Source organism: Drosophila eugracilis, unplaced genomic scaffold, assembly GCF_018153835.1.
Source record: "Drosophila eugracilis isolate 14026-0451.02 unplaced genomic scaffold, ASM1815383v1 contig_2029, whole genome shotgun sequence".
NCBI lineage: Eukaryota > Metazoa > Arthropoda > Insecta > Diptera > Drosophilidae > Drosophila > Drosophila eugracilis.
In genome coordinates, this window is record NW_024572899.1 from 105545 (window position 1) to 130694 (window position 25150).

General features: G+C 36.2%; 3 protein-coding genes across 3 annotated transcripts in view; all 3 read right to left on the reverse strand.

The window, feature by feature from the left end:
* The window catches only part of LOC108115713, a 42798-nt gene extending 39557 nt beyond the window's left edge, over positions 1-3241 (reverse strand). Inside the window, exon 1 of the mRNA XM_041817876.1 lies at positions 3207-3241. The gene's annotated coding sequence lies outside the window, so the exon portion shown is untranslated. The remainder of the gene's footprint in view (positions 1-3206) is intronic.
* Positions 1-25150, reverse strand: part of LOC108118347 (poly [ADP-ribose] polymerase-like) — a 172339-nt gene that overhangs the window by 2645 nt on the left and 144544 nt on the right. The gene's annotated exons all lie outside the window — the stretch shown is intronic.
* Positions 6712-8213, reverse strand: LOC108115318. Its single transcript, XM_017226726.2, has 3 exons — positions 8118-8213; positions 6874-8066; positions 6712-6808 (listed from the first exon to the last, which is right to left on the reverse strand). Exon 2 carries the CDS (start codon positions 7757-7759, stop codon positions 6968-6970), a length of 792 nt encoding a protein of 263 aa, XP_017082215.2. The 5' UTR covers positions 7760-8066; positions 8118-8213; the 3' UTR covers positions 6712-6808; positions 6874-6967.

Genomic DNA, 25150 nt, shown 5'->3' on the forward strand with positions numbered 1-25150 from the left:
ACTTTGAGATCCGAAAATTCGTTATACGTCAATGCGCTGACTTTTGTAGAAGAGAGGGTCGGCGAGCTTTAGAATTTTTCCGGTATTTTCCATTCAGATGGGTTAAGGTCGAAATGTGGGTGATAATCGGTGATTGATCGAGTAACGGCAGCTACAAGCGACGCGCCGTATTTTGCGTTACCGGATTGTGCAAAAATATTAACCGACTTATCCGGTGCTAGCGAAGACTCGCCGATTCCTGATATGGAGATGATTGAGTGATGGATTTCGGGTTGTAGTTGATTTGCGAAACGACAGGTGACGAAGTTGATTTGAGAGGGCGAATCGAGTAAGGCCCGGCTTGGTACGAATACGCCAGAGCGGTTTTTGACATAAACTATTGAGGTGGCAAGCAACACGTAATCGGTATTATTTGCGACAGAGCTACAGGTTGTGGTTCAGGCAAGGATACAGAAACTAAATATGAGGTATGTGGTGGCATTTCAAACCAGGCTACGGAAGGGTAGCAATGGGATTCGATTGCATATGCAAAAGAGTATGATGCTTCTTGTGGCAATTCCTACAGCTGCCAGATCTGCATTGCCGTAAGCTGTGTCCCTTCCGTAGTTAATTTAAACAAACGTGCATCCTTTATGCTTCGTTATAGTGCAGAGTTGGATTCAATCCTAGAAGTTGTGGGCATTTCGTCAAATAATGCTCCTTGGACTCACATAGTACACAATGGTAATGTTGAAAATGAACCAATAAGTGTGGTGCAATGACTTTTACTAGCTACCACCTGTTTGCTAGGTGTATGATCTACCATAGCGCATTTCACGTTCTGCATCATGCGGCACCGCTGACCCAAAAATGTAGAAAATTTGTCCCATTTCGGCAGCTCCTTTGCCGGTCCAGCTTCGAAAGGATGAGATGAATCAAAACACCGTTTAGAATTTCCTGCGTAGTTGCCATAGTATTGAGAGCGCGCAAGTGTGAATTTGCCTTGTCGCTTAATTGCCGCAAACTACTTGCGGATCCCTTCTCCACACCTGGTAGCTTGAATAATGACCGAACGTGTGCCTGGAAATGTAACAATTTATTATCAAAGCCTAAAATCAATAGCCCTGTCACAATTCCTCTCAGGGATCAAATCAATGCTGCGCCATCCAAGCAGGAACCAAGATGCTGGAATTTTTCCACATTTGACAAATCCGCGTTTGTTCCGCGGAAGATGAAATTCCTTCAGTCTGGTAGGCCTAGAATTGCATTTGAAGGCGGCACTGATGCAATGCAATTCTGTTGAAATTGGCATGGACTTTCTTTGTTCACTGTTTAAGTAGCGGCAGATTCTCATTTTCATTTTACAGCACGCGGTGGCAAATCTTATGTGCGGATTATGGGTCGGACTTCATCTCCGCTATTACTAGCCGATCGAGGTTAAGTTGAGAGCTGCCAAAGTCGAAATTGATCCTCTTGACTAACACTAACCGCACCTGCAATTTCACTTTCATTAAATTTAGCCAACTGTTGATCACTCAAGAATGTATTTAACGCCGCAACTGACGCGCCACGGAGCTTGCCTTTGCCCGATTAAAGTCTTCGTTATCTGAAGCATATTCCGTTGTGCACAATTTATCTTTTATTTGCTTCCGACATTTCAAAGTAGTTTCGGAAAGAGTATGCACTTGACTAACGGCGACGAAAGCGAGAATAGAAAAAGCGGGTAGAACGGAACCGAAAAACGAAAAACCTCCGCTTGGCAACCGGAAATATGTAACACTCGGTATTGTGTAAAAGTTTTCGAAAAATTTTCCTTTAACAAATTAACTCTACATAAACATCTTGTCGTAACGTACTTTTATAAGTTAACTCGTTATATAGCGCACACGATGATGAATGAAATGCTTGCTTGAATTTAAGTTTTGTTAGTTTTAAAATATATTATAATTAATTATAATTTATTATTAATATTTTTTAATTTTGGTTATTTTTAATCGAAGTTAGAACCTGTATAGGAAAATCATCACCTCGTTCTTCATGACGTTCATGTTAGTAGATAGAAAACGCGGGTTCTGGAGATTTATGGCAACCGTTGCGCACGCGCCGAATGTGGCAGAGCTTTGTTTTGGCACAGAAATCATGAACCCATGAATTTTTTTAATATTTATTATATTTTATTTGAAAGAGATTTTCCCTTAAACTACATTAGGTTAATTTATGTTTTTCCTATCGCGTTTTTTAGAGCAGTTCTTCTCGAAGTATGTATCAGATCCACAATAATTACAATAAATCTGTAGTGTGTATCCCCTTTTGCGCGTATCATTATCAAACAAACCCTTGAATGGCTCCATTGTATAAGACAACTTGTAGGTTCCACTATTTATTTATTACTGAAGCTTAAACATACGTTATAGTTACATAATATACTTCCTAATTAGAGTTTTTCCAATATTACAAATAGCTTAAACAAATTATTTAGGGAACACCGTAGAGGAAATTTTGTCTTTTGAATTTTACAGTTGGTGAAAAAGTTGGGTAGCTGTGTTAAGCTTCTTCCGATATTGGCACCCGTTGAAGTTGATTATCCTAATAAAGGGTCACTTCACACTCATGCATCTGATTTGTAAATAAACTTTTTTAATATTCCTGACTTAGGAGGATTAGGAACGTCTTGACGAGAGTTTCAAGTTGTTTATTAAAATTTCAGACTTTTTAAGATTTTTTCAAGACAAAGGGACACAGACAATATAAAAAATGAGTTTTAAATAAACTTTTCCAATAGCTTACATATTTAAATAAAATTGTATACACATAAAATAAAATAAAAGAAAAATATTTGAAATTCAAATATAAAAATCTTATTTTGTCGCTCCTATATTTTAGCACAGAAATCATGAACCCATGAATTAAACTCGTTTATTCCTGACTGTGGGAATGTATTTGAAAATCAGTTTTTGTATGAGCACTTTCAATGTGCTCAAAGGATTGATATAGATGACCAGGAAGCAATTGTTTTTCCAGACGACGACTACCTCTTTGACAATGTAAAAGTGGATGACTTAGAAATTAAGTATCTAAATTTACTAAAAGATGAAGACGATGAGTTTTTAATAAATGTTGCCAATAGCTTACATATTTAAATAAAATTGTATACAATTATAATAAAATAATGTAAACTTCTTAGTTCTTTTAAAAAATATTTTCAACGGATGGCTTTTATTACTAACAATTTTTCTCTTCTCGATCCGAATCACGTTGTTTTTCCTTTTTTCTCTTCCGTTAAGATGCAAAGTGACCGTCCATTCAGTTTTTCAAAATCCAACTTCCGTCTACGATCGGTCTCTTATCGATAGCTCCACAATAGCTGGTCACACCAAGTCGCATAATATGAAAATTGAGGGGTTTACAGTCGGGAATACACATTCCTATGGTTTTATTACACACCTGCAACCACGGTTTTAGCCTAGCAGCCTCAAGGATTCCCTTATATGCGAGTTGCGTAAGCTGATAATTGTCTATATCTGTAATCTCATAACGGTCATTCGGAAAAACACGGTTTACTCTATATGGGCCACGATACTTGGGTGCAAACTTCTTTACAATCCCCGAAGTCACATCCACATTACGAATAGCAACAAATTCATCGACCTTGTACAACGTAGGTGCCTTATGCCTTAAGCCGTATGCGGTTTCATTTCGGACCTGTGATTGACATATATTCTCAAGTGCTTCGTCCCTTACTGTATCCAAACATCGCGGTTTCTCCTGATCAAATTTTTCTACCAAATACTCGGTGAGCTCATCAACCACTGGCCCACGTTAATCACAACCAAATAACAAGGAACTAGGGGTCTTTCCGGTACTACACTGAACGGAGTTGTTTATAGCGACTTCAACACGGTTAAGCAATTTATACCAATCGGCCTGAATCAAAGGCTCTGATAGCTTTCCCAACATCGGTGTCAGATCACGGTTCACACGCTCGACTTGCCCATTTGCCTGCAGAGCCGCCGTGGCTACTTTAATATGATCAATATTTCTACACTCAAGGAATTCTTTAAACTCAAAAGTAAAACAGGTGCCTCTATCGGAGATGATTCTGCGAGGCCGGCTATAATATTCGAAATATTTTTTTAAAGAGCAATTAACTTCTTTAGTACTGGTGGAATTTACGGGATATAATTTAACGAATTTTGTGAACGCATCAATGATCACCAACAAGAGCTTTCTCTTTGAGTTAATAGACGGGAGGGGGTCTAGGTGGTCGATATGGATTGTATCGAACGGGACCGGTGCTGTAGAATGCACGGTAAACAGTTCTTTATAAATAGATCGACCTTACTCCTCACACCGGAAACCAATATTTTTCTCTCAGTTTATTCACACACTTATCGGTCGCAAAATGGCCCAACTTCTCATGGAATTAATTAGTTCTTCTTGCATTCGGCTCGGAACATACATACACAGTTTGTCACTATCCTTCGCTCTATGCACTATCCCATCTAACAACACGAAATTCTCAATTTCACCCATCTCTAACTTCCTTCGCACTCGACGGATTTCCGGATCTCTTATCTGTTCGGTCTGCAAAAGCAAATCAATATCATACGGGTATGCGCCTACAATTCCAACAATCTCTTCAACCTCAGGGGCAAACCTAACGGATTTAACACGTTTCTCAGGACCACAAAGTACATCATGTTTCCGAGGTTCGCAAGAATCAGTAGATCGACAATTTATAAAAGCTTCACACGGCTTAAAGGTTCACACGGTTCAATAGGTTCACAAGGTCCTCTAGGTTCGCAAGGTTTACAAGGGTCATCAATTTTAAAAGGCTCACAAGATTTTCCAGGGTCAGAAACTACACAAGGTGCAGTAGGGCCACAAGGCTTAAAGGAAGCACAAGATTTAATAGGGCTGCAAGGTCCAAAAGCTGCAACATCTCTTGACAGAATCGGACACGGATCAGAAATTCCTTCCACTTCTCTCAGCATCTCTGTTTGCCTACTAAGCACATCTACATGGGCCATGTTTGACCCTAGCTAATGGGCTATCGAATAATTGAAACTTTCTAACTCAAGGGACCAACGGGCAATACAGGGATTTTTAGACTTTTTACTTAATGTTTGTACTAAGGAACTACAGTCGGTTACTATTAAAAAGGCTTTATGCTCTAAGTACATTCGGAAACGGCGCAAGGCGTATATGATTGAGACTCGGCTGCAGTGGCCTTTCTCGAGTAGAAGAAAACAGGGTGTAGTTTCTTATCCGGCTGTCGCTGCATCAAAACAGCACCAAGCCCGTGGGAACCTGCGTCCGTGTGCAATTCGGTTTCATACTGCGGATTGAAGATTTATAGGACGGGAGGACTCGACAATGCTGTCCTTACCTGCAGGAATGCTCTTTTTTCGGAATCCGACATGGGAAACGGTCCCCCTTTTTTAAGAAGGTCAGTCAAAGGCTTTGCTACACGCGCAAAATTGGGAACGAACTTCCTAAAATAAGAAAATAAACTAAGGCAGGATGTAACTTCTTGCTATTAATTGGTTCCGGATATTGTTTTATAGCAGTTAAGTGTGTATCATTAGACAGAATTCCTTGAACACTAACATCATAACCTAACGCTTCTGCAGGAAACTACTTTTCTTAAAATTTATCTCAAGGTTAAACTCCACGAGTCGATCTAACAACCCAGCTAATATCTTTTTATGCTCTTCTACGGAATACGATGCTAAAATAATATCATCCATATAAACAACGATCTGTAAGTTTCTTACAAAGTCTGTCAAGGCGTCGGAAATAAATCTTTGGAAAACAGCGGGTCCATTTTTAAGTCCAAAAGGCATCCTCAAGTATTCTAACTGCCCGTCCGGAGTCACGAAGGCGGTATATTTTACAGATTCTTCTTCAACACCTATGTGGTGAAAGCCACTCTTAAGGTTAATAACGCAGAACACGGATTTACCTTCAAGGCATTCTAAACAGTCTTCAATAAGGGGTAACGTAAAATTATCTCTAGCGGTCTTCTTATTCAATCCACGGTAATCGACACACATTCTCACCTTTCCATCTTTTTTCCTAACTAAAACCACCGCTGAGGCATATGGCAAGTTACTAGGTCGGATGATTCTATTGACGGTTTCGGAAACTATTTCTCTCTCACGATATGACAACCTTCTAGGGGCACAATAAAATGGTGTAGAATCAGTAAGACGAATGCACATTTTGCATTTTGGCACACCATAACTTTTAGAAAACCTATCAATGTATTGTTTATATACTATTTCGCGACACTCTCGCATTAAGGCACCTCCAAACTCACTGCCTACTTTAACTACGTCATCTTCATTCGATACCCTACAATTCGCGAAATCTTGCATCCATTCCTGAAAGATCTGAGGCTTTGCCGGAGTTGCAGGTGCGCTTACACGTAAATAATTTTCTCTTCTTGTCATTATGTTGTTATCTAACTTATATGTACTAAAAAATAGGGATGCACAAATTAAATCGGTAGATAATGCAATGGTTTTATTTAATGATAACTTATTCAGATCTGTTTTCATAACATTTTTGCGTTTGACTAATTTAAGTGATAAGAGTTTTAGTACATCTCTGCCTAGAAGTATAGGCGTAGGTAAAATAAAATTAGGAATAACAAAAGCTTCAATACTGTAATATTCTTCTTGAAACAAAAGTACAATCTTAATTTTTCCAAATGTCAAAATATTTTGGCCGCTTAGGCCGCGAAAACTGCTCTTTACTAGGTGTTCGTCCTTTACTGCTTGTGGAATAACTCCTCTGCTAATAAAACTCACGGGGCTTCCGGTATCTAGTAACGCAAAAAATGTTATCAATATCAATGCATCCCTCTTCACTAAGTATTCTTATGCTTACTAATTGAATGTATGGATTCCCACCAACGGCGTCGTCGTCGTCTTCCTTCTCGTCTTGTCCGTCACAAGTACTGAGGGCAGCCGTTCGCACACGCTTAGGGCACCGCCGATATTGGTGTCCAGTCTCGAAACAATGAAAACAAGCTACCTCCGGGCGCTTCGGTTTTTTGCACTGGCTGCTGAAGTGCCCCATCGCTCGGCAATTGAAGCACCTTACGTTTGCAACATCTCCTCCGGCATGTGTAGGTTCTTTTGCAGGCACCTGCAGCAGAGGTGCAACTGGACGTAGGCTCAGGCTTCTCAGGCTGTACCATCTGGTAACGGATCATCTTCTCGCGCAGCTCGTCCAAGGAAGCGCAATAATACAATGGCGCTGCGCATTTGGAATTGTCCTGCAGACCATCAACAATGTATTTTATGATGTCTGTTTCCTCGAAGGTTCCTTGCTCCGCAATGTGACGCATCGCAACAAAACACTGCAACAACGATTCGTTCGCCAGAATCTGTAACTGCTTTGCCACCTGGTGATTGGTCATCCGGAATCCGAAGGTTTTTAGTAGGCTTTCGCATAGCTCCTTCCAAGTAGCGGGTTTCTCGAACATCACGTATGAGCGGGCCGAGCCCTCCAGCATCCGATTGCACAACAGCCAACGTTGAGAGTTCCTTAATCCGTGCGTAACTGCAGCAAGCTCGAGGTCACGAATCCAAACGTCCACAGACATGTTATCGTCTCCAGAAAATTTGCGCAAACTAGCCTCAAGATCCCTGACATCAACAACGGGCTTGCAGTCCAGCGAATTGCCTTCCAAAGTGGCAACCTTCGCCTTTAACTTAACGAGGTCCTTTCGTGCTGTATATAGCGTCATCTGCCTCATGATTTCAGCCATTTCTCATGGCCCTCGATCCTCCTGCTCGCACTCCCTTCCCACGACGTTCTCCGCTCTGCTCTCTGACACGCTCTCTGCCACGCCAATGTCGTCGTTCCGCTTTCCGGCTTCCACCAAGGCGGCATCATCCTGGTCTCCAACCATTGTTTTCACCATTCCCCGCAACTGGTGAATGTTCTCCTTCCCGGTCAACGGCACGTGCATCGCAGAAAGCCAGTTGGACAACTCCTCCATTGTCAGGTTGAGTATGTCGGCGTATTTCATGACGAAATAATGTTTTGGGCGAACCCCACACCTGGTTTGTAAACTTCATAGTTCTTTTAAATAATAATATCAACGGATGGCTTTTATTTCTAACAATTTTTCTCTTCTCGATCCGAATCACGTTGTTTTTCCTTTTTACTCTTCCGTTAAGATCCAAAGTGACCGTCCATTCAGTTTTTCAAAATCCAACTTCCGTCTACGATCGGTCTCTTATCGATAGCTCCACAATAGCTGGTCACACCAAGGCGCATAATATGAAAATTGAGGGGGTTTACAATAAAAATATTTAAAATTCAAATATAAAAATCTTTGACGATGAGTTTTTAATAAATGTTGCCAATAGCTTACATATTTAATTAAAATTGTATACAAATATAATAAAATAAAAATAATTAAACTTCAAATATAAAAATCTTTTACTTTTTCGCTCCCATATTTTGGCACAAAAATCTTGAACCCATGAATTAATCTCTTTGTTTATTCCTGACTGTGGGAATGTATTTGAAAATCAGTTTTTGTATGAGCACTTTCAATGTGCTCAAAGGATTGATATAGATGACCCGGAAGAAATTGTTTTTTCCAGACGACGACAACCTATTTGACGATGTAAAAGTGGATGACTTGGAAAATCAGAATATAAATGTACTGAAAGATGAAGACGATGAGTTTTTTAATAAATGTTGCCGATAGCTTACATATTTAAATAAAATTGTATACACATAAAATAAAATAAAAGAAAAATATTTAAAATTCAAATAGAAAAATCTTATTTTATCGCTCCTATATTTTAGCACAGAAATCATGAACCCATGAATTAAACTCGTTTATTCCTGACTGTGGGAATGTATTTGAAAATTATTTTTTTGTATGAACACTTTCAATGTGGTCAAAGTATTCATATAGATGACCAGGAAGAAATTGTTTTTCCAGACGACGACTACCTCTTTAACAATGTAAAAGTGGATGACTTAGAAATTAAGTATCTAAATTTACTGAAAGATGAAGACGATGCATTTTTAATAAATGTTGCCAATAGCTTACATATTTAAATAAAATTGTTTATTAATAAAATAAAATAATATAAAATTATTTAAAATTCATACATAAAATTCTATTATTTTGCGCTCTCATATTAACTGAAATAAATAAAACAGATATTTACTTTAAGAAAAAAATGCGTTTATTTTATTGTTTCTTTTTTCAGTGTTTTTGTTTTTGTGTCTTGTTTTTAGTTTTTAATATATGATGAAATTATTAATTATTTGTCTAAAAACTGTTATAAGGTTATATAGTCTGAAGTACTTTTTGTATTTTTTATTTTCTTCTCATTCTTTTTTCTTGATTATAATATAAGTTATTTTTGTACCGACCTTTACATAATTATTTCTCACTTTCACTCGAGCCCGTTGAGGCAAGGATCCGTTAAGTAATAAAACGATCGATTAATGTTTAACTTATTTATTTTCCTAAACCTATTAAGGTAAAGGATAGTGTAATTGGTTGTACAATATTTAGTTGTCACACATTTATTTATCCTAAGCCTGTTAAGGTAAAGTATAATATAATTGGTTTTACAATATTTGATTATTACACAGCTACGGCTGCGGAGTATGAATTAAAAACTAAACTAATGGTCTGATCCGGTTGCCGCTAGAAGACTTCGTCTGGTCGCAGCGCTGTCGCCTAAGTGCCGGATCAGCATTTGATATCCGCTTGCTGACGATCACTCGCTGCTCAAGTTTGACCACTCAAGTGACCACTTCTGTCCGGGCTCCGGGTTATTGTCCCCGGAGTGCAGACTCGGCAGTTTCCCTATTCCGTGCCACCGGATAAGGCCCGCAACTCGGCAGTTTCACAATTTGGGAACTGGGTGTGTTATCTTCTCCTCCTTTTAAGTGGTCGCCGTCCCGGTGACCCGATAGTTCCAAGTCATCGTCATTCCTGATTTGGCGTGGGCTTTGATCTTTAGGTGGTGGTAGCTGAGCCAAATGGTAGAGCACAGCAGAAGGAAGCCGAGTAGGGCTGACGAAGGACGAAGGAACCCAAGGAAAGCTCTTCCCTAAGGGTCCCAATATGGTGGAGGTTTCTTAGACTCAGCTCGTGCAGAAACGGAAGGCTCAGCCGAGCTTGGTGTGTCGTGATGTTGACCATGGTCATGGCCGACACAGAGGGTTTTTTCATTGAGTCTCCCAGCTGATTTACGAACCAAGTTCCGTTTAGGCTTATTCTGTCTGAATAAGTTACCAGGTACGTTCCAGATATCCTTTGGTCTCGTCCTTGGTCATCGGTTATGGTCATGTTGGCCTCGTTGACTTTGAGGGTGCCGTGGTCTACCGCAGTTAGTGCATCCAGGTGACCTGGGAGCGTAAAACAGTGCGCAATAACTCCAGAAACCAATTGCTGAGCACAAGTGTTATATTGGAGTTCCCTGTTGTGGGGCTGGACCGGATAGACTGTTATCTTCTTAGAAACAAGCTTAGGGTTAGGAAATTTAATGAGAAAATGAATGATGTCGGAATTTTGAAAAAACAGTACTAGATACATCTAAAATTTCTATCAAACTAATATTAATAGGCTGATTGTCTTTTAATTCGCCAATGTCGGAAGTATCTAGAATTGCCGGACTTACAATGTTTTGTTAGGGCTAAGCCCATTATAATAATTTCCAAATCTGTGATGACAATTCTATTTTTAGCCAAAATGATTTTCTAAAGGTGTGTTTCTTTATTTGTCTCGAATTTTTTAATTTGTATCATAGCGCTCGAAAGTTCATTTAAACGTTCTTGGAATTTGATATTTTATTCTGTTTGTCCTTCATCTGCTCTCATTAATTGCCCTTGGTTGAATTTTACTTGTTCCCAATCATTAAAATCGGGTGTACCTGCAACAACTTTTAAGACTGTTCCTATTAAGTTTATACTCCTAGCGGCCCTATGATGGATTTTTTGGGTAGCTACCATCTTGCGAATATGTCTGATGTCCGTCGCTAGTCTTTGTTAGTCTGTGGTCGTCGGTGAATGTTCGTGTTAGTTCTTCTGTCTGGTCGGCGAAGCCCTCGTAGGTCGTCACGTTCGTTGCATGTTGTAAGTATCGGAAAGATTCCCAGACTACGATGTCACCGTCGTCTATGGGGATGTAGTCTGAGTTCGTGTAGTCATTTAGTTTCACCGTCCCGTCTGTCCTAGCAGCCGTTAATGTCCAGATTATAATGTATTTTCCTAGCATAGAAAAATATAGATGAAAATAAAAAATATAAAATATGTAAAAAATGTTAGAAATATAAAAAGGTGTAAAAAATTGTCGGTAGTCTAGCAAAGGATGATTAGCGCAAGTTGTCTTTTGGACCACCCTCTCTCTAATTAATACCGTTGTCCCCAGGTCTGCTTCAATAGTTTCCTACGAACAAAGTGGTGGGAGCTTGTTACCTAGTCTTTTATTTGCTTTTAGAAAAAGTTTTTCGCCTACCCTCAAATTCTGGAACCGGCTTGACCACTTGCAATCAAGGGGTTCGTTGCACTGTATTTCAAGCTTCAATTCGATTACCTGATATGTTTAAATTTGTGGGGTTCTATCTTTTGTTTTGAGTAAGTTTAACTCCCCCATAACTGCAGCTAATTTTTTATCGAATAGTTCTTGTTGTTTTTGGAGTGCGCTGGTTGTTGCGGCCTCCATGCTTGCAATCTGTTCTGGCTGCATTTTAAGCGGCTGTGGGCTTGTAGTGTTAAGGGTACTAGGTCGAATAAACGCCCCCTGCTAGTGGATGGTTGGTTATGAGTCTCAGTTTTTTGTTCTTGCTGATCTTTCTGTATTTCTATTTTTGTGTCTAAAAGTTTCCTATGCCATAACCTTGTCGTCTGACTCGTCTTCTTTTTTATTTCGGTACATGGGGTCGTTATTTAATTTTCTTTAAAAAAAAATTAGTCCATCGGCAGTGGGAATCTTAGTTAGAAGTCTGCTAAATAATTATAATTATTTTTAATATTTTTTTTCGAAACACCAAGAAAATATGTTGAAGTGTTTTTTTTTTCAAATTCAAGTAAGAGCTTGTTGGTTTTATTTAAATATTGGTAAAATAAAATTTATTCATAAGGTTTTATTTTCGAGAGAAATAAATTTACTTTACTTAAAATTGTATAAAAGGTAATTCGTAATGTTCCCACAGTTAAATGGCGCGGATTTATTTTCTTTGTTTGGCGATAATTCAGACAAAAAGCCTACTCACATTTCGTATGTTTTAATTGTTGCTGTGGCCGTCGCTGCCGCTGTTGTCGCTGCCGCTGTCTCCGATGCCGCTGTCTTCTCTGCTGCTGTCTTCGATGCCGCTGTCTTCGCTGCCGCTGTATTCGTTGCCGATGTCTTCGCTGCCGCTGTCTTCGCTGCTGCTGTCTTCGTTGCCGCTGTCTTCGCTGCCGCTGTCTTCATTGCCGATGTCTTCGCTGCTGCTGTCTTCGCTGCCGCTGTCTTCGTTGCCGCTGTCTTCGTTGCCGCTGTCTTCGCTGCCGTAGTCGTTTTTGTTTTAGTTTGCACTCACAAAGCTCGTGAATTTTTTGTTCTCTTTATTTTTGAAGGGGTAGGGAATTGTTGCCGTTCCCGTTGTGGTTCTACCCGTTACTCGTAGAGTAAAAGGGTATACTATATTGGTTGAAAAGTATGTAACAGGTAGAAGGAAGGGTTTCCGACTCTATAAAGTATATATATTCTTGATCAGGATCAAAAGCGAACTCGATTGAGCCATGTCCGTTTGTCCGTCTGTCCGTCCGTCCTTATGAACGCTGATATCTTAGGAACTTAAACAGATACAAAGTTGAGATTATGTATGAAGATTCTTGACGTCCCGGGACAGCGCAAGTTTATTTCAGCAACTTTCCACGCCCATTCTAACGCCCACAAATCACGAAAAACTAAAATCGCTTAAATATCGGGAACTATTAGAGCTAGAAAGTTAAAATTCAGTATGTATAATCTTTAGATGCCAGCGCATCTTTAAGTGGGACTATTATATGGCCACACCCACCCATACGCCTACCAAGCTCAAAAGACGGTTTTCGCATTTCCTAAAAAACCTGGTATCTCGGTAACAATAAGTGAAAGAAAGTTCGGATTAAGCATGTAGGTTTTTATGATGCACCAATGCGTTATGATGCGTTAGAGTGGCCGGATGCAACTTCGTGGCAAGTTGCAGAGGTATCTCTTAAATAGGCATTCTTAAGCAAAACTTTGTAGCTTTTATAGTTTTTGAAATTTTTGCATTTTTGGTTTTTGGGTTATGTGGGCGTTAGAGTAGGCGTGGCTTGATCGCATTGATTTGCATTGGGATCATCATATAAACCTACCTGCATATTCCGAACTTTCTATCTCTTATAGTTACCGAGATATCACCTTTTCTTGAAAATCCGAAAACCGTCTTTAAAGCCTTGTTGGCGTATGGGTGGGTGTGGCCGGATGCGCTGGCATCTAAAGATTATATTACTGAATTTCAACTTTCTAACTCTAATAGTTTCTGAGATTTCAGTTTTTCGCGATTAGTGGGCGTTCTAGTGGGCGTGGCAGGATACTGTAATAAACTTGCGCTGCGTATGGACCTCAAGAATCTTCATGGTTAATCTCAACTGTGTATCTCTTATAGTTCCTGAGATCTCAGCGTTCATACGGACAGACAGACGGACATGGCTCATTCGTCTTCGCTATTCATCCTGATCAAGAATATATACACTTTATCGGGTCGGAAACGCTTCCTTCCATCTGTTACAATAGGTGGCGCCTTGTGAATTTCCACTAGCAAAATTAATATTTTAAAATTGTGTAAGACAGTAACGGGTATCTTATAGTCGTGGCACTCGACTATAGCGTTTCATCTTGTTAACTTTGAAGCCTAGAGAGTTTAAAAATAATTTATTTTTTAAAGTTATTGAGCTTCTTTTACAATTAGTAATGCTTGATTGAGTGTATGAACCCGGATTTATATTAAAAATATAAATAATCCTCCTATCATGCGAATATGCATCCGAATTGATACGTTTTCACCACGTAAATTTACTAAATCTCCGTTTTGATCTACGATGCGTATGGTGAGTGTGCTTATTTCATCACAGTTGATTGGCAAGTAAATAAGATTATGTGGTTTCACATTCATTTTATGGCCAGGTGGAATATTAATTCTGAATTCGTGTAACGTATGATTTGGTGTATTGTCTTCAAATGAACCAATAATGATGTTACATTTTTAATATATTGACAGTCTGATCTAATATATATGTTTTTGTTGGGTGTGGCTCTATAACTCTTTTATCAAAACCAAAAAGTTGACCAATTGATCGTTCCTTATTAAAGTAAACCGGCTCTCAAGACCTGTTTATTTCTACTTGAAGAGTATTGTTATCGCTTTCAATTTTAAAAGATTTTTAATCTTTAAGTTTTTTATAAATATAATTTGTTATATCATTTAGTTCATAGGATCCAGTAGGAATTGTGATTACATTAGTTCCAATATGGAAGAGATTGTTTTTTCGTTTATATTTGGGATTGAATTGTACATATTAAAATCAATTAATGCATCCATCGAATTCAATTGGTGGAAAGTAGTTCGTATTTATAACAGAACTTGTCAAAGACAAGGTCACTGATGTAGACATAATGAAATCTGTTGTTAAACTGTGGAAATGTTTGTGTTTTAGTCTATTTTTATACCAAATCTAATAACTTTTTAAATCAAAATAAACTGATCAAAACCTTTTCTATATATATCCATTATCGATATCGTTATCTTTACTTATAAGCAAGAATCCAAATTTATCCTCCCAACATTTTTTACAAATTTCCACGAATGCGTCGTACCCCATATCTGTATTAATATGATTTCTATGTTTATGTCGCATATTTAAATTGTTTTGTTTAAACATTATAATAAAGTTTGCATTATCACGAATCAAGTGTTTAGGCATAGGTTAGGTTTGACATAAATAAACGGAATCAATATTCTTTTGACGACCCATACAAAAATAAGGTCCTATGTTGTCTTGTTTTTTCACAAGCTACATCATCAAATATCATTATAGAATTATTTTTTGCTTCACTCGGGTCTAATACACCATCATTATGAGAGAATGTATTATATCAAATTCCTTTAATAGGTTTTATTAATTTTTCCAAGTACTCATATTTGAAATAAACTCTTAGAAAACACGTAAATATTTTCGAATTTCAATCCTTTTGGACTCTCTGTCAAACTGAGCATAATGTTGGTTTTACCACAATTTGAAGGTGCACCAATAACAGCTCTTATTCTATTAGGTAAGAAAGAACTATGTCGTGGGGGTTTTTCTTGTTTTCATCATTGATATTTCTAACGATAATTTTTTGTTTTTGACTTATTAAACGCATTTTTAAAGCTTATGTACCGCATTCGATGAGAAATCTTTGATATTAAACGCATTCTTAAAGCTTATGTATCTCATTCGATGAGAAATCTTTGATGATTAAACATCAATTTAATGGGGAAGCGTTTTTAAAATCGATTCATTAGTGTTTTCAATTGTAAACGAGGTGGTGGTCTTGTCAACAACTTAATTAATACATTACCGTTTGACGCCCATATACCAGGATATAAATTTTGTGTGCCAGGTACATAGTTAGAAAAACGTTTGAAACGAGGTGATCAAGGAATAAATAAACTGGATGAGGCTTGTAAAAAACATGATATAGCATATTCCCATAAAAAGGATTTACATGAACGTCACATTGCAGACTCTATATTAATTGACAAAGCTTGGTCACGTGTAAAAGCACCAGACAGTACTCTTGGTGAAAAAGCAGCAGGATATTTGATGACCAACATTTTGAAAGCAAAGAAAATATTTGGAACGGGAATATCAAAAGCAAAAAAGAAATGTAAAGGGAAGACGACGAGGAAAAAAGTAAAGATGACGAATCTGTCGACTGTAATTAACCCTGCTATTAGAACATAAAAAAACAAAAGCCATTGGACATTATGAGTGCAATTAAAATTACACGAAAATCAGTTCAATCGACAATGGGTTCAAACAAAAACGTGAAAGTACGAAGAATAATTAATGTACCCAAAACTGGTGGTTTTTTACCAATCGTACCTATTTTGACTGCCCTAAGTGCCCTCGGTAGTTTCGCTAGTGAAAGTGCCGCAATTGCAAAAACAATAAACAACGCTAAAATGGCGAAAGAGGATATGGAGGAGAAGAAACGACATAATAGAAAAATTGAAAGTGTTGCTGTAGGAGAAGGGTTATATCTCAAACCGTATATAGCAGGTTATGGATTCTACTTAAAACCATAAAGAAAGGAAAATGGTATTAAGAAGCGAAAAAACTAATAAGTCAGCTACCCAATAGACCACTTTCAGATATAGACATTACAACTTTTGCTCAAAAATATATCCCAAATTTTCGAGGAGTATTTATGAGAGATTTACTTCCATACTCTCCAAGAATTCGAGAATGTGGTATAGTAAGCCTAGATGAATCACAATCAAGTGGTATACATTGGGTGGCATATAACACAAATAAAAGCGATATACATTGTATATATATATATTATAGTTTCGGAAATTTACAACCACCTAGTGTAAAGTATTTGTTTCCCAAGCAATGGAGAAAATCTTAAAATCAGGTCACGGAGCACCAAATAATGAACAAACAGATGATGGAAAAGATATTCTTAATACAAAATTTAAAAAATTAATGAAACGTTATCATATAAATCTTTATTCGACGTTCAGCACTCTTTAGGCATCAATTTTCGAGCGTTTTAATAAAACAATCAAAGAGTCAATGTGACGTGAGTTTAGTTTCAATGGGAAATATAAGTGGATAGATATTTACAAGAATTGGATATTTTATTACAATTTTATACATAGAACCATAAAAATGAGCCCAATCAATGTCAACACAACTAATGAAAAACAAATATAACAAGACTCATATAATCACATAAAGATATATGTTAAGAGTAAACTACGAAATGGCGGTCACGTTCGTATCAGCAAGTATAAACATGTGTTTGAAAAAAATGTTATAGTTCAAAATACCAAATGAAAAGACAATGTTATATTTAATTTTAATTTTTGATATATTAATATTTTCATTTTATATTTTAAACCTAATATTTGCATGTGTACATTATATTATATTTTAATAAAATATTATACAGGTTTTTAAAATGAAAGATGAAATTTTATAGTACAAAATACCAAATGAAAATTTCATTTCATTTAATTTTAATTTTTGGTTTATTAATTTTTTCATTTTATATTTTAAGTCTTATACTTGCATGTGTATATATGTACAATTTTATGATGTGTATATTAACAATTTTAATAAAATATTATACATGTTTTTAAAATTTATTTTTGTTTTACTTATATTTACCACAATCTCGATCAAAATAAAACATTTCCAATTCAATTGACATATAAAATAATTCTTTTTGTATGTTTTCTCGCTTATCTCTAAGTTCATTTAATGTATTGTCATCTGTATTTCTTTCATTACTTATATCTCTTAAAAATATATTTTCAAGTTCTAGAAAATTGATACTATCTACAATATCCTTCTCCATTTACCTATGATGTTTTATTGATAATGTACCATGATTTAATATTGTAAACTCTGTTTCATTATGTTTACGATTTCTTTTTCTATTATTAGCACAAAGAACATTCTTATGTATCCTATTTTTTGATATTTTGTGTGACCCTGATCTAAACATTTTCCTACTACCATATAGTGGAGTTCCAGTGAGTAATACATTTTTATAATGATCCATTGTTAAATTTCTGGAACTCACACCTTTTGCTTTATTATAAGGGTTTTCAACATCATATATTTTATAACTATAAACTTTGGAGCATAGACCTATAAATTCACTCATTGGTTTTCCATTCAACTCATATTTAAAATATCCTAACCTCTTTTTATTAACTTTTTCAAAATTATATAAATCTCTTCTTCTATCTGAATAATCGGATGTATCAAATTTTGATTCCATATCACCACGAATATCCTTATAAAAATCATCAGTTTTTATAGTATAGATAAATGAGTCTGTATCCATGTAATTTAAAACTACATTTTCTTGAAATTTGGGTTTCATGTATTGGTAATGAAAATCATACATTTTCCATTTTGATAAGTCCAATACAGCAAAACCCAAATACATTGGCTTGTCAAATACCACAGAAAGTTTTTTCATTTGGATGGCATAGAACTCGTCATTTATTTTAGTTGCACTATGAAAATTGAATTTTGAAATTAAATTTTTAGCCATTGTTTTTTCCGACAGAGTTTATGAACATCTGTAGACTCCCATGTAGTTACCAATTTAACCTCTACGCGTTTTTCAGGATTTTCCATAGTTTTCTCATTGTTGGAGCAGTAGATTAAGTTTTATTGTTAGTTTTAAGGATAGATGAAAAGAAAGAATTAATTGAATATATGCAGCCAAAATGTAAACAAATCATCTTAAAGCAATGCACAAAAGCTTATCAGTTGCACTCAAGCTTGAGCATAGCCGAGTTGTTGTGATCTAACTGATAAGCTTTTCTGTTCGTGGCTATGCGAAATGGTATGCTGCTCGAACATTAACCGATCGAACCTCGAAGCACCTGGCAGCAATACACTTTGGAACCAACTTCGTTTCGTTTTTTTTCGCTTTCTTCGAAATTTCCCAGCCGCTTGTCGCAAGTCTTTTTCCTTTAAATTTTATAAGTAATTTTTCCGGGAAAACTCTCCCGGATTTTTATTGGCGCCCGAACAGGGACAACGGCTAGTTTTGTTATTAATTTTCTCGTTGGAAAAAACAAACAAAAGCAGTGCACCTCTCGTCGTCTAGGCACCTGTTTATTTTTTTTTTAAATTAGTTGGCGAAAATTCTAGCTGGTGTAATTCGGTGAAGCAGTGAAGTGTTGGTGAAAGCAGTTGGATACGGAAGGAAAGTGCTAGGATAATTATGCCTAACAACAACCAGGTATTCAGTGCCAAAAATTAAAATTTGTGAGCACTCCACTTTATGTGTGTATGCGTGCATTTTACATGGTATTAATTCTTGGCACCTACTTATATTGGAAATATTATTACACCCCAAATATACCCAAACTTCCGAATAATAAAATAAAAAAGTGAACTGCCTTTGACGAAACTTATGGTTTTTTAAATTCTACGACAATTTGAAAACTTTATGTGCGTTATATACATACGGTGCAACTGCAAAAGTGCAGCTGTATCTACATACATATGTACAAGCATACCAGCATACCATACATTTTTATAATGATCCATAGTTAAATTTCTGGAACTCACACCTTTTGCTTTCAACATGGTTTTCAACATCATCTATTTTATAACTATAAACTTTGGAGCATAGACCTATAAATTCACTCATTGGTTTTCCATTCAACTCATCTTTAAAATATCCTAACCTCTTTTTATTAACTTTTTTAAAATTATATAAATCGCTTCTTCTATCTGAATAATCGGATGTATCAAATTTTGATTCAATATCACCACGAATATCCTTATAAAAATCATCAGTTTTTATAGTATAGATAAATGAGTCTGTATCCATGTAATTTAAAACTACATTTTCTTGAAATTTGGGTTTCATGTATTGGTAATGAAAATCATACATTTTCCACTTTGATAAGTCCAATACAGCAAAACCCTAATACGTTGGCTTATCAAATACTACTGAAAGTTTTTTTCATTTGGATGGCATAGACCTCGTCATTTATTTAGTTGAAATTCAATTTTTAGCACAATATTTTTTTCGAAGGAATTTATGAATATCTGTAGACTCCCATCTAGTAACCAATTTAACCTCTACACGTTTTTCAGGATTTTCCATAGTTTTCCCATAGACCGAATTATTTATTAATTTAAAAATTCTTTTTTAAATTTATTCTTGGCATTCTGTCTGTGTAAAATGTTTAAATCAATATAAGTCTTTAGCCAAGGTTTCTGTAAAAAGCGAACTCTCTATGAATCTTTTTTAATATTAACCCATTTTGTATGCATTGTTGCAAATTTCTATAATGAATTACATAATTATTTTTGCTCCCGAAGTCAGCTATAAATTATTTAACTTTATCCTCTTCAGATGCAAAACTATTTAACTAGGTTTACTTTCAAAAAATATCCATATTCACTATCAATAGATATGTTATGTGTATCAAAATGTTAGATATCATTAGGTTGAATATTTGTGACCTTAAGCATGGCTGTCCAAGATAGACCTGGTGTAGTGAAAAACTGAGTCTAATGAATAAATTTGTAAACATATTATTCTAAAATGTTCAAATATATCAGTCAAAATCAGTTTTTAAATATAATTCTAGATAATCTTTAAGAGTTGCACAGGAAAATTGTAACCAGACATTATGCGCGTGTTCATATTCATCTTGAGAGCATTCCTTTTTCGTCAAGTAACTATAGAATGATGCTTTTGATAAATATTCATAAGGAAAGATACCCTTTTTACGCATAAGTCTGAATTCTTTTTCGTTCTTAAAGAATGTTTTTACTGTATTTAATTGGTCATCAATTAAGTTAGAAGCAAGGGTATCTAAACTTGATGGCATAAATCTGAATGTGTCAAGAAATAAAATTTCAAAATTGTTTTCATTAGAAGTTTTTATGGTTTTGGACACCGAATTAATTGTTTTTTATTTACTGGAACTGCAAAATTCTACCGGGAATATTAGCCAAGTCTTCTATAAATAAATGACAGTCATATTTAAAAAAATTATGGATTTACATAGTCTATACTCTAAGTTACATTTAGAATGATCTGCATCCCTAAATAAACCTGTTAAATGATAATAATCCCTAACTCTATCATTTAATAATATTTTTTTACAAATATAACAATTTAATGAATCCTGAAATTCAATCTTCTCTTCTTTCTCGGCTCCAGTAGACATTCAAAGTCAGCGTATACGACGAACGTAACCTCAAGATGCTTCGGTATTGGGTAAACTCCACAGTTCTTTTGTGTAATTCCGGTAGCCTGGAGACTTTTCCGCTACAACCAATCTTATGTCTTAGAGCAGCATCCGCAGATCCAGAGAAATTCAGAAAAACATTACAAAACCTTTGTGATCTCTTTTGAGACCCCTTTTGTGTTGTTAATAATCTATAGAATAACAATGAATATTTTATTTAGTACGTTATATATTTATTTATATTATATTGCATGATATATACCTTGAAAAGTAGTCAATAGATTCCAAGTCCGGGTACTGATTCATAATACTCATTTTACTTTAAAAACTTTTTAATCTCAATTTCTTCTGTTTCATCCTGAAAGAGTATATATTCGGCAAATAACTCGAAATTTACTAATGTACTGAGATGTGTGAGCAAAAACGATCCTGCTTCACTCATAAAGTTTTTAGGTAATTGGATGTCCGGTCCATCGTTTACATACATGTAATGGAGAATCCTTCCTTTAAATCCTTCCGAAATTTTCTTGATGCGTCCATCGACGGGTTGAATTGCATTCTTCTTATGCATCTCCATGCGAACATGGTTTGTCTACTTGTTCTTAACAACAAACAATTTACGCGAATGACAAAACTCGAATTGGTTATTCATTTTTAGTCTTTATACCCGTTACTCGTAGAGTAAAAGGGTATACTAGATTCGTTGAAAAGTATGTAACAGATAGAAGGAAGCTTTTGCGACCCTATAAAGTATATATATTCTTGATCAGGATCAATAGCGAAGTCGATTGAGCCATGTCCGTCTGTCCGTCCGTCCGTCCGTCCGTCCGTATGAACGCTGAGATCTTAGTTCCTGAGCAGATTCAAAGCTGAGATTAAGCATGAAGATTCTTGAGGTCCCGGGACAGCGCAAGTTTATTACAGCATCCTGCCACGCCCACTCTAACGCCCACAAATCGCAAAAAACTAAAACTGCTGAAATCTCAGGAACTATTGCAGATAGAAAGTTGAAATTCAGAAAGTATAATCTTTAGATGACAGCCCATCTTATAGTGCTACTACTATCCGGCCACACCCACCCATACGCCCACAAGGCTCAAAAGACGGTTTTCGGATTTTCTAGAAAAGCTGATATCTCGGTAACTATAAGAGATAGAAAGTTCGGATCAAGCATGTATGTTTCTATGATGCTCCCAATGCGAATTGTTTTTTTCCGATCACGCCACGCCCACTCTAACGCCCACAAAACCCGAAAAACCAAAAATGCAAAAATCTCGAAAACTATAAAAGCTACACAATTTTGCTTAGGAACACGTATTTAGGAGATGCCTTTGCAACTTGCCACGAAGTTGCTTCCGGCCACGCCCACTCTAACGCCTACAAACCGCGGAAAACTGTGGAGTCTATAATATTATTATGAATGCCTTCGTTTGACCTTTTGTAACTTATTTCTGTTAATATCTATCGATTTACAAAAGATTTTTCAAATCGGAACATTATTTCGCTATTTATGAAGAAATTAAGGTTATAAGGCTCCACATGGGCAGTGACGTCACTATAAGCATACTCAACATACTTCCTCTGACAATAGGTGGCGCCTTGTGAATTTCCACTAGGAAAATAATATTTTAAAATTTTGTAAAACAGTAACGGGTATCTTATAGTCGCGGCACTCGACTATAGCATTTCCTCTTGTTTTTATTTAAGATTTAAGATTTTGCACAGATAATGATTTTGGAAGAACTAACTAAATTCTCCGATTTTATATTCCCGTTTATACCATCCCTTTGCCTTGAAGAAATCTTAAAAACGCTGAAATTAATATAAACAACTTAAAACTTTCATCAAGACGTTCTCAATCCTCCTAAGACATTCCCACAGTGAGGAATAAAAAAAAATTTAAGTCATGGGTTCATGATTTCTGTGCCAAAACAAAGCTCTACCACATTGGCGCGTGTGCAACGGATGCCGTAACATGCTCCTAAGAGATAATTGCAAATCAGAAGCATGAGAGTGAGGTGACACTTTATTGGGATAAACCACTTCCATCAGAATCCATTCTGATTAAAGGGACCGACAGACAGATAATGGCTTTTGGGGTGGGGGAAATTTAACTGAAATCAAAAATGTCACACTTAATTGATTAAAATCATTAATGTCACAAAAAATCTGGCCTAGAACCCGCATTTTCTATCTACTCAAGTCTTGCCTCGGTCCCTTGAAAGTCTTTATATCTGTTACTCATAGAGTAACGCCCACGCTAGCGCCCACGAATCACGAAAATCTAAGATCGCTTAGATCGTAGCGACCGTCGAAAATTCTGTCTTCGTTAGCAAAATTCCTCTTCACTCAAGTCGAGCCATGTGAGAACCACATTTGTACTACTATGTACAAATGACCCCAGATATAAACAAAGCTAGTCCGAACCAGATTATTTCATCAGCCAATTATCCTAATATCTTAAGGTTGCATAATCTCCTTAGAGGAAAATTCTCGTACGTCGATAATGATTAGTTACTTATCAAACAGAGGCATATATATACTTTATATATTAATTAATATATTAAGAAACATACATTATGACGTGCACTATAATATAACGGACGCCAAAGTTTTCCGCGGTTTGTAGGCGTTATAGTGGCCGTGGAAAGATGCTGAAATAAACTTGCACTGCGTATGGACCTCAAGAATCTGCCTGCTTAATCTCAACTCTATACCTCTTATAGTTCATGAGGTCTCAGCGTTGATACTGATAAAGAATATATACATGTATGTAATTTATAGGGTCTTAAACGCTTCCTTCCACCTGTTACATACTTTTCAACGAATCTAGTATTTAACGAGAATATCGTTTCAGACAGATATCCAATGCAGGATCCTTCAGTGATCTTAGCAAATTTAGGAAGGGCAAGTCAATTGACCTAGAGTCCGGTTTTTACCACAGCTTGATGAAAGACTGCGATTTTAAAAAACCGCCATTTTAAATAAACAATGGGAAAAACGAATTTTAAAGAATGTGGTCTAACGAATGATTCTCGAATTTTTCAGAGACCATTGGACTACATATTAAGAGAACAAGTCGGGAAAATATGTCACGTTTACATGGGCGATGTAATTATATTCTCCGACTCAATCGAACAGCTTTACCAAGGCTTACTGGAAATAATAAACCTTTTATTTAAAGCAAGCATAAAACTTTCTCTAGAAAAATCAAACCTCTTAATGAAAGAAACCAGTTTCTTAGGGTACGTAGTATGCTACAACATTACTAGAACAGACCCCGAATTTTAACCATACTTAAATATCCGCAACATACAAATATAAAGGAGATCAAAGTTTCCTTATATTAAAAGGTTATTATAAAAAAAGTTTATAAAGAACTAACTGGACTAAAAGCAATACCACTTACCAAATATTTAGAAGGGGTCAATTGTAAAATGTCCAAAACAATGTCTTCCATACAGCTAGATTACCTGCTGTAAAAGCTTTTAACGAGCTTATATGTAGTAGCTCAAACATAAGTAACTCAACCAGAATATATCAAGAAAATCACATTGACTTCAAACGCCTCAGATTTTGCTATTGGCGCAGTCTTTTCACAGGAAGGCAAGCCAATAACTTTTATTTCAAAAACATTACCGAAAACAAAGCAAATTTAAGTAACAAACAAGAAAGAATTATGCATTATGTAAATTTTATGTCGAATATTTTCTTTAAGGGGTACTTGGAATATAAATCCAATTTGACCACCAGTCCTTTACGTAAGCGGTGGTTCTCATTCATTGAAAGTTATTATCCTAAAATTGTTTACAAACCAGGAACTAATAATGTAGTCGCTGATGCCTTGTCAGGAATCCAAGTTAACCATCTCTCAGATGAAAATCATAAGCAAGGATCCTAGGCCTAATAGAGTCACCTAGCGAACGGTAGCCGCTGTAATTAGCACCATCATTATGCGAGGGCTATTTTTAAATTTCCGATGTATTAGTACTATATTGCCTCAACCATTTTTCGGAACAAATCATCGGAGCGGCGCACGACTCCTTGTCTAACCATGGTATCGAATTAAATTTCAAGGCCATACTTTCAAAAAGCATTCTGAGACAGGGTAAAATGATATATAAAATATATAAATTTAAAAAAATAAATTACTCCCCATA